We start from the raw sequence: 10,968 nt of genomic DNA, 5'->3' as shown, positions 1-10,968 counted from the left end.
TTACTGAAACCATTAACCATAATTTTACTGATGTAGGTACATATTCAATAAAGATAGAAAATATTTTGTAAAACGACGATCATCCTTCTCTAAAATATATATTTTAAAGTAATACTTTTAATTTTAATTGAAATTTATATTTTGCACATTAAGTATATTGATAACTTTCAAAATGTTACCATTTTTTTTTTTTAATTATAGATTTATTTACTATAATAGATACGTAACCGCTCAAGTTTAAACAAACTAGTAAACAACAAATAAAATCTTCGAGCTGGTTAAAACACTTAAAACCATATTTCATATTATGTATACACGCCTGCCTCGGTTGTTGTACTAAATGTATAAATATTTGGTACTAAAAGGATGTCAAAATTACCAAATTATTATTTTATTACCAATCAACTATGGGTACTATATAGAATTCTTTTTTTCTTTTATATGATTAAAAATGTAATATTGTTGACGGCTCAATAAAATCAAAATCAAAAAATGTCGCATAAGATAATGTATGTACAATGTACCTACCCCCATTTGCTGCTTTAAAATATAATGATATATTATGTTATAATTATAATGTTAATGTATTAACGATAATAATATTATGTGTTTAGTTAAAAACCTAAAATACAATTTATTCAACATTTGTAAGGCGAAATACAATAATGAAATATTGAAAATTATAAAAATAATTATGTGGTCTTGAAATGACTTATTATAGTATTGACCTAATTTAATTTTAAATACATTTTTTAAATTATTGTTCAAATCGTATTTTGTTGTGTTACGCTTTGTCGCTGTTCTTACAGTTAACAAATATAAAATACTATTATTTTGATATTTTCTAAAAACAACTATAATAAAGGTATATATCTAATAATATCTACCTATATTGTATATTACCTATACAATAATACATTTTATAAGCATGTATAGGTAATATTGTACTGTGCTAATATATTATGTTATATTAACCCATACTCACAGTCGAAGACGTGTGTGCATATCCATAGGCGCCACGAGTGGTTGCAAGACATACTTGCGCCATGTTTGTTTCTAAAAAAGAGAATACAATTTAAAAACAAATCAGTATAGTATTGAAAACATCTTATTTTATATTAAAATAAAATAAAATAAATACCTATTTTTAAAATAATAATCGTAGACGTCTAGATTTTTTCAAATCCCTCAATTGCATTTTCAATAAATTTGGTATCCTCTTCTTGTCAAAAAATATTCCTATATATTTAACATATATAATTTAATCATCATTATTTAGAAATCAGCGTATACTATGCACAATGCACCCTCTCCCCCTAAAAAATTCCTGGCAGCGCCTATGTGCATATTATCTTTGCACAATCAGTATGTTATATGTTAGGATTATTGAACAATATTAAACAATACCTATAAATTATAATAGACGAAGAAATGTGCATTTCTGTTATTGGCCTAAATGTAATTCAGAAAATTAAAAAAATATGGGTGAGTATCATATAATTATAAAAGATCAAATGGCCTGCAAATTTAAGCGATAATTAATTTGTATACTATTATGTTTATAGTGTAGACAAATGAAGGGGATAGGCAACTGCCTTCCTTGTCTGCAGACTGCAGCTTTGACGCATCAATATTTTTGCATTATTATAATATTATTTTAATAGCATGGTATACATTATAAAGAGTCATTAAAATGTGCTTAAAGCTGATAACTATAATCGTGTTAGTTAAATGTTGTAATGTCTAAAACGTCTAAAAACACGTTTTCGGGTTTGAAAAAGATAAGATTTCTGTAGACACTAGACATACTTTATAGAGCAGGGGTCTTCAACCTTTTTATGCTGTGCGCCACGTATTATTTTTAAAAATCTTGTGGACCGCATTTGTAGTAAAAACATATATTTTATACAAAAATGCAATTTTATTATTACAATTTTTATGATTCAATTTTAAATTATAAACTATTGTCATTATTAAAATATATATATATAGATAAACATTGGTTTTTTTTAATTATAAATTATTTATTTTATCGAAATAGAAAAAATACATGCTAAATTTTAAATGTGATCACGGGCCGCACATTATGACAAGGAGGGCCGTAGAACCCTGTTATAGAGTGTTGCTTATTAGTGTTAGGCCTACGATCTTATACGTAAACTCTATAAAATATTCGTTTTAAAAACATTATATTTTAAGTTGTGAATCAATACTATATATATGATGGGCCATGGAGTTGTGTATTTTTTTGTAAAAATGAGAAACAATATTATAATTTTATCTAAGCTCTTGGCGCTAGCGAGAATATATCTCATTTTATAGCATGTATGATATATACTTTCATTACATATGTATATATTTTTTGTATGAATTATGAGTTTTATAACAGAACGTTTTGGCCACTCTGCCCTGCACTCTGCACTATTACCTATTACAGTGGCGTATTTACAATTATAATTGGTTATAATTTTTTTATTATTTTTAAATTTTATATTATTTCGAATCATAATATAGATTCTTAATTTCATACTTTGAAACAAAATATTATCCAGGGTATTTTGATCGATAAAAATCAAATTTCGGACAAACAATCTATTAGTTAGACATACGTATTTACGTTTTAAAAAGTAGAGTAGTGGATAAACATTTTGCGGGGTACCCTTGTATATACCACTTAATTCCACTCATCTATACATAAAATAATTATAACTAATAAACTGTTTGCCCATCATTTAATTTTTATACATTCAAATATTCCGAATTATATTCTACTTTACTTTGGAATATGAAACAAGTAATTGATAATACTCATAAATTTCCACAAATATAATGGAAATTTGTCAAATCACAGGTTTAATTATTTTAATAATAAGTTTAATATTATAATCAGTTAGTAATTTAGTTTATTATTTATTATTGTTATGTCGGATGGCTTAAGTTTATCACTTTATTATCTAAAAATGTGGGTCAAATAGCCTACCCATTATTTCATTATCTATGCAGGAGCTCCTGTAGCGGAAGAAAACAAATAGTACGTTTTGTGGCCCCTAACACTGATTATAATAATTAGGCTCCACCTATCGACCGACAGCGCTCACATTTCGTGAGACCGACTATATTATACTGTAGGAAAATTATAAATTATAATCGTCTGTTGTCAGATAACGACACGCATAAAATTGCCAGTACGTGTGTCACACCACACGTTCGTTTTTTGTGTGTTAGTACGTTTAGCTTAGCTGCAGTATAATATAACTTAATTACAACATCATAATTTCAGATCACTTTATCACCGTAATATTATTTACCTATATAGAAAACTCTAGGTGTCTAGGAGCAGAACCTCGATAATTTAAAACCGTAAGACGTAAGTATCTAAAAATAATTTAAACTTTAATATAGATTTTAAAATAATGAATGTTGTCTGATAAAAAAAACACTTTGTATACTCTATACAGTATACACACACATACAACATTTTTATAAAAAATTGGATCATCATTTATATTCTAGATCGGCTACTGTTATACTATTAAATACTGTATACTTAAACTCTATTCGTGTTGGTACTGTATCTGTGAATAGCATTTTATTGTTAGTTACAATACAGTACGTACCTGTATAAACATTATAATCATATAGGTCGATAGGTATACACAAATATTCTTAACGATTTTTTATAGAGTATTGAAAAACCTGTAACTTTTTAATATGAATTAGACATTGAAACGTCATTGTTGAACAAAAATAAAGCAAGAAAAACTAAATTAATCGTGAACTTCCTAAACCAGCCATATATGCTTTATGTTAATTTTATTTTATTTTATTTATACACATTCAATATTTCCTAATAATTTAAAAAAATTATACAATATTGTACTTTTTGCAACGTAAATTTCTGAGAGAAAATGTTTTAGAATTGGTTCAATGGTTTAAAAATGTTTAACAATTTATAAAAAAAAATGGTTATTCATCCCGAAAATTTTCAGAAAATCTTGTATCAAAAAAAAAAAAAATTATATCCTTATTTAATTTTAGAAATGACAATTAATTGTATTTAAACATGAGAAAATAATATTTATTTAGATTTAATATCAATTCCATTGTAATTTAATAAAGAGTGGGAATACGACTTCATGTCCCCGCTGCATAAATGAAAAGTGTTTATATTTATTTTGAATTGGATACAAACGATATTGTTATTTATTATAGATTATATTTGTCAACTTACACGACTATGGCAACAAAATGGGGAATACTAAGTGCTTCCAAAATCTCTCACGATTTTGTTCTAGCTTTAGAAACATTATCAGTTGAAGATCATAAAGTTGTGGCTGTGGCTGCAAAAGACAAATCTAGGGCTAAAGCTTTTGCGGATGATTTTAGAATCCCTACTTATTACGGTTCTTACGAAGAACTTGGCACTGATTCCAATGTCGGTACGTTTATTATTTATAATACGTTATATTTATTACTATATATATATCTTATTCATACGTTATATGCATATAATAGAACTAATACTACTCAGTGGCGTGCTGAACTACTTTTACTTAAGGAGCGAAGATTCTTACCTACTACTCAACCATTATTATTAAATAAATATACCTACATATCAAAACCGCTTGAATTGTCACTAAAAAAAAAAAAACGTAATGAAAAACTAATTTAGATTATTGCCCCCCTTTTTTTAGTACATTAATAATTAAATCCTATAAATATTTAAAAAAGTAGTATTTTTATTTTTTGCCATGACTATTGATCAGTTGAAATAAACTATTATTATTAATCACCCACTCTTAAAATGTTGATGGAGTGGCAACATTTTTAACTCTCCATTACTACTTCTAATACTTCTAGGCACTTTGAATTATAGCCTACAGGATATTCCATATTAGAAAATTATTTTATTTCATAATTAAAATTAAAATAGTTTTAGTGGCATTTATATGCATTATGTATATTGTATGGCATAAATATATTAATACCTTTGTGATTTATTTATAAAATAGAGATAAAATAAAGATTCCGTAAGCTGTCAGTAAAAAATGATTATCGATTTGTACGAGGTGTGGCAATTAAATAACGAGAATTTGTGCCTAGCTTCTATAGTATTAACCCTGATACCTTGAAAATTTGTTGACTTAAAGTTCACGAGATTATACACAAGTTTGCCAAGTTTGATAGTGATCGGTGTTATATTTTGTGCTCTACGATTTTTGAAAGTTAGTAGTGTAGTGTCGTGACGTACAAAAATGTGTGACGTGAAAAACGGGGCAACGAATCGTCATCAAATTTCTGGTGAAAAACCGGACGAAATTTTTCGTAAATTGCAACGTGTGTTCGGTAATGATTGCTTATGATAACCATGTGTGTATGAATGAGGATCACGTTTCGCATCAGGTCGAGAATCAACGCAAGATGATGCAAGGTCAGGTGGCCTTAAAATCGTGCACACTGGGCAAAATGTCGAACGTTTTAGTGTGTTGGTGCGGACAGATCGACGTCTCACAATCCGAATGATGTCTAATGAACGTTCTTAAGCGATTGTGTCATAGAATGTCTCGTGTGAGGCCGGAATTAGCCAAAAATGGTTAAATGGTAAAATGGGGTCCTTCACCATGACAATGCGCCTGCACACATCATTAATACTTCAACAGTTTTTGACCAGTAGGAACATAACAACGCTCCCCCCACCCCCACCCCCGTACAGCCCTGATCTGGGTTCACTGGACTTCTAGCTATTTCCATAGTTAAAGGAACCAATGAAAGGACATCGCTATGAGAATTTGGAGGATATTCAATGTGCTGTAACGGCGGTGTTGAAGAGTTTAACTTCTGGAGGCTTCCAGGAGTGCTTCCAGAAATGGGAAAAACTTTAGATCAAGTGTATTAGACTCGGAGAAGAGTACTGTGAAGGCATGAGTGCATAAATCATTGTAAATACTAAATACATATTTTAAAATTAAAAATTCTCGTTATTTAATTGCCACACCTCGTATTTAAGAACAAAAATTATTATAAAAACATTAAAAACATATTAATTAGGACGCCACACTCGCATTTGTTTTCTTTGTCTTACACAACTATGTGGTTTTTGCGAACAAATATTTTTTTTTTTAGTGGTATACGTTTAGTTTTTATAATTTCTAAGGCTCGGAAAATGCTTGGATAATGAATAATAATAATACGTAATATAATTTATAACGAATTAACCCATTATTCAATTTAAAGAAAAAAACATTACCTACAGCGGATTCTATTGGAATTGCTTTATTTTATATTTTAGTTTTGAAATGAGTTAAACATTAAAGATCTAACTTGTAATTAAAATTACAATTACCAAAATTACACATGAATTTTTCAACGTAAAATTCTTATGATATACTATACAGTATACACATTTATAAGATAGATACAAAAAAAGCAGGTGTCTCTTAACTCTTTATAGTTTAAACAAATAAATTATTTGAAATAATACATAATTAATAATTTGTTTTATGAATAATATAAAAAATAGACGTTGTTTATATCGGTGCTCTTAACCATCAACATTATTCATTGACGAAACTAATGCTCGAAAGTGGTAAACCCGTGTTATGTGAAAAACCGTTTTGTATTAATGCCAAACAACTGGATGAATTAATAAAAGTAAATAATTATATAATTATTATAACCTATTCAAACAATAGTCAGAACTTTGAAGTTAATGTTTAAAATATTGGTTTCTTTGTGTAGTTATCAAAAACCAAACAGTTATTTCTAATGGAAGCTATGTGGAGTCGTTTTACGCCAGCCTATCAAAAAGTAGTTGAAGAAGTACAAAACGGAACTATCGGTACAGTCTTACACGTGCAGGCTAATTTTGGCAGACAAATGTCAAACATCGAAAGAATTTGGTAAAATATCACATGCGTGTGTGGAATGCTTTTAATAGATAAACTTATTTACAGACAACTGAAATTATCATATCTATTAATTATTATATCATTATGTTATATTATTTTACTTGTAACGCGTGACTCAGTGACTGTATGATTTATAATTCTAATAAATTTCCATAACATAAATTTTAAAGATATTATAAAATCATGTATCGTTTCTTATCGCATTTTCTTATATTGTATAATGCACTTATTATATCTGAACTTTGAATATTTAAATCATAAAAATAATCGTTTAATTTAAGATTATCTGATTATGAATTACATATACTCTATATAATTAACTATATTTGATATAAAACCATTTACGATTTACTATATTATATTATTAACATAATAACCTATTATTATAAGTTAATAAGTACACTGAAATATATAATACTATATGTTTACGCATGATGTGTCATATGTTCTAGGAAAAAAGAAGTGGGAGGAGGTTCAATACTTGATATTGGTGTTTATACGCTACATTTAATTGATACAATACTTGGGCCTGGCAAACCCATATCCATAGAAAGTAAAGGGACATTAAATAGTCATGGCACGGATGAAAATATGTCTGCTATCTTCGAGTATCCCGAAGGAAAAATAGCCGTCATCTCGACACACACTAAAGTGGAAATGGATTGTTCAGCTTACATACACGGAACTAAGGGCACAATCAAGGTAATACCAGTTAATTGTATAGCAAATGCAATATAATATATTGATTATTGATTTTTGAATAAAACTTAATTTATAGTAGTATAATAATATATTAAAATACTTATCACTTATGTAATTTATAAATATACGGAGAAGGGAAGACTCATTATACGTTTCTAATACGTTAAATTAATTACCCTGTATAATATATAGGTACAAACGACCTATTAATCTACACGGGTTACACGATAGTTAATAATCATAGATTTGTTACAATTTTGTAGAAAATAAAAAAATAAAATCTGGCCAAAGAAATCAGTAAATAAAATTTTTTTTACCTCATATCGGGATATAAGTTTTTATATATATACATCATATATTTATGATGATATCTAGTAAACATGCGCTAGTATGTAGGTACGATAAAAAATTAAAAATCCAATAAAAAGAGATAATGCCTAGCCTAAATTAAACTAATAATTTTTACCTGCCTACCTAAATATATAAAAATAATTACGTAACATTTATTTACATTATAATTTCTCTAAATATGTCTACTACAAACTAAAATACTTAAAATTGTCCAGTATTTGACTCTCCCACTCCCCAAGAAAGTTTTCATATATTGTAGTGTAACTATACTTCTTTTTAATTAAGACACATAAAGATAAAGGATGGTTCATAAATTAAGATTTTAAACAAAATTAGTTGATAAGTTTTTTGAAAAAAAACCATATACCTAGATAAGTTCAACATTTATTTTTTTAAATTAGTTATATAAAATATATCAAACACCCACTTATTGTATGTGTTAATTTAGAAAATCATATTAATTATTTGTTTTTAGATTCATGAACCATTTCACGCTTCAAAAGAAGTAACAATTAATACGACTAAGTTCACATTTGTACAACCAGATACAAGAAAACCTACATTATTTCCTAGTAGTGTTCAGTTGCGTTACGAAATAGATCATGTCAGGCATTGTTTAAAGAAAGGTTTGAATATTTTTAGTCTTTATACTTTATACATCATGCTGATCAAATCCATAATTTTGTGATAAATGCCCAATACATTTTATTATTATTTTTTTTTTTTTTTTAGGTTTGATTGAATCACCAGTTGTTACCCTAAATAATAGTTATACCGTACAAGAAATAATGGATCGACTAAGAAATCAAATTGGTGTACACTATGAAGATTATGATACTTAATCGTGAATTGTTAAAATAGATATAAATTATTATAAAATATATACTATTTTAATTTATAAAACATTTTATAACAACTATATTTAAGAAAAACCATTCTAAGCGAAACTGCATCAACCCGGTTATTTTATAAATTATACCTGTATAAATATTTATCTATTATATCTATTACTATAATTATTTTTATTTTATTTTCTAATTAATTTGAGCTATTTTTTGAAAATTATAAATGATGTATAAAGGTTTATGGTATAACTAGATTTTTCTAATATAAATTAATCTAAAAACCAACAAATTTAAATGTCTAGAAATAAAAACCAATTTTTTGAAAATTGTTTAATTTTTAAAACATACCAATATATATGTTAACATATATATATAAAAATATCAAGTCTTAATGATTATAACCATTTTCGAATCATAAAAATATGCCTACTATAGTTATGCTTGGTTATTTTGAAAGCACTGAAAATTGTTTATAGATTCAACTTTCCAAAGTACCAACTAGATCTACTATCATATCTACTATCCTTTCTTGAATGAAAACATACATTTTTAATTTTATAATATTCTGAAGCAGAATATTTTTTACAGTATTTTGATAAAATAAACATCGAATTTTGAATGAGTAGTTAATTAGGTAGGTAGTTATAATTTACTTTTAAGGGCTGATTGCACAAACTATATTGGTTCAATAAATAGGTATTGGTCCAATATATTGAGTTATTGAAACGATAAAAATTAATATACGTTGCAGAAAACCATAGTACCTTATTAAATTAATAAGTTATCTGCCGTTGTTCACTATTGATTCATTAATTTATAGGCCCGATTTTTGTCCAATAAATTATCGGATCAATAAAATAAATATTGGATGATTTTTGTACAACCAGCCATAAATATTTAAAATGTATATGAGCGAAATAGTGGACCATCGTTTTGGTGGGGTACCCCTGTGTGCTGTGACATTATTCCATGCAACCTATACACCAATCTTCTACATTTTAATTACTAATAATTAATAAAGTTATACAATTTAATATATTTAAATACAAACCTGCATTTCTTTTTAAATCGATTTTATGCATAAAAATAGTGAAATAGGTACTCCGAAAATACTCTAGTTGGGAATATGAAATTTAAATTGGACATTATCATTCAACAATTAGATACACGTACCTAAAAACTTAATAATTTATTTTAAAATATGTTGTTTTCCAATGACATCAGAACATTTAAAAATATTTAGATTAATAAGTTGAAACTTTTCGAAATAATAATGAGTGAAGATACTTATTACTTAAATAGACCACCTTATTGCATACTTATATTATTCAATTAAATACAATTGTTACAATTGAGATTAACTACTTTAGTCTCAATAAATATTTATTTTTAAATATGTACATGAATTAATAATACATTAATACAATTATCTATCTGATTCATCTGTTTAACATACCTCTATTTTTTCGAAAAATCTTTTTTCCTTAACAATAATTTATTTCAATTTTGATCGATTTACTTACGAGAATATTCATTTACGGCTGGATTTTGTAATAGATAGGTGATTAAGAAATTCTTAATTTTCTTTTGTGTTTATATAGGTACATAAAATATGTTAAAGAATCATAGAACATTAGAAATTTATAACAATATAGAAATGATGGCACTTGGGTGTATTACACTGTCACTGTATTCCACGTAGCTATTAGCTATAAAAAAATAGTTGTATTATTAGTTAATACAATAATTCAATTTTTTTTTTTTAATAAAACATGTTTATTTTTTAATTTAATTTTATTAAGCATACTGTTCAATAATGCTATTAATGCTAAATATGCGTATGTAAATTTGTATTATATTATGTACGAGTAACTGTGTATGGAAATCTATGTACGTAAGTAGATACATTTTCTATAGGTAATAAAAATTAATTTAAATATCGCTACCGATGCAGTGTGTACAAGCCACAAGGCGGCGATTTACTGTTACCACGACCACCACTATTACCATAACCGGTACTAGATAAATAAAACAGCTATATAATTAGCAAATACGTAGGTACTTATATTAACATTTAATAATTGCTATGTACCTATAACATAACATTTATTGTACAATATTGTAGTAGGTAATTATACATTTCTGACTTCAGTCTGTGGTCA

The 10,968-nt window shown here is 26.8% G+C and overlaps 1 protein-coding gene across 1 annotated transcript; it reads left to right on the top strand.

Annotated features, from left to right (window-relative positions):
* Window positions 1-3,142: 3,142 nt before the first annotated feature.
* Window positions 3,143-8,864, top strand: LOC132930635 (trans-1,2-dihydrobenzene-1,2-diol dehydrogenase-like). The gene is made up of 7 exons (XM_060996609.1): window positions 3,143-3,367; window positions 4,213-4,439; window positions 6,521-6,651; window positions 6,739-6,899; window positions 7,361-7,610; window positions 8,437-8,587; window positions 8,694-8,864. The coding sequence occupies exons 2-7, from the start codon at window positions 4,238-4,240 to the stop codon at window positions 8,801-8,803; spliced, it is 1,005 nt and encodes a 334-aa protein (XP_060852592.1). The 5' UTR covers window positions 3,143-3,367; window positions 4,213-4,237; the 3' UTR covers window positions 8,804-8,864.
* The last annotated feature ends 2,104 nt before the right edge of the window (window positions 8,865-10,968 follow it).

This window comes from Rhopalosiphum padi, chromosome 4, assembly GCF_020882245.1.
Source record: "Rhopalosiphum padi isolate XX-2018 chromosome 4, ASM2088224v1, whole genome shotgun sequence".
NCBI lineage: Eukaryota > Metazoa > Arthropoda > Insecta > Hemiptera > Aphididae > Rhopalosiphum > Rhopalosiphum padi.
This window is presented reverse-complemented; position numbering and strand designations above follow the sequence as displayed.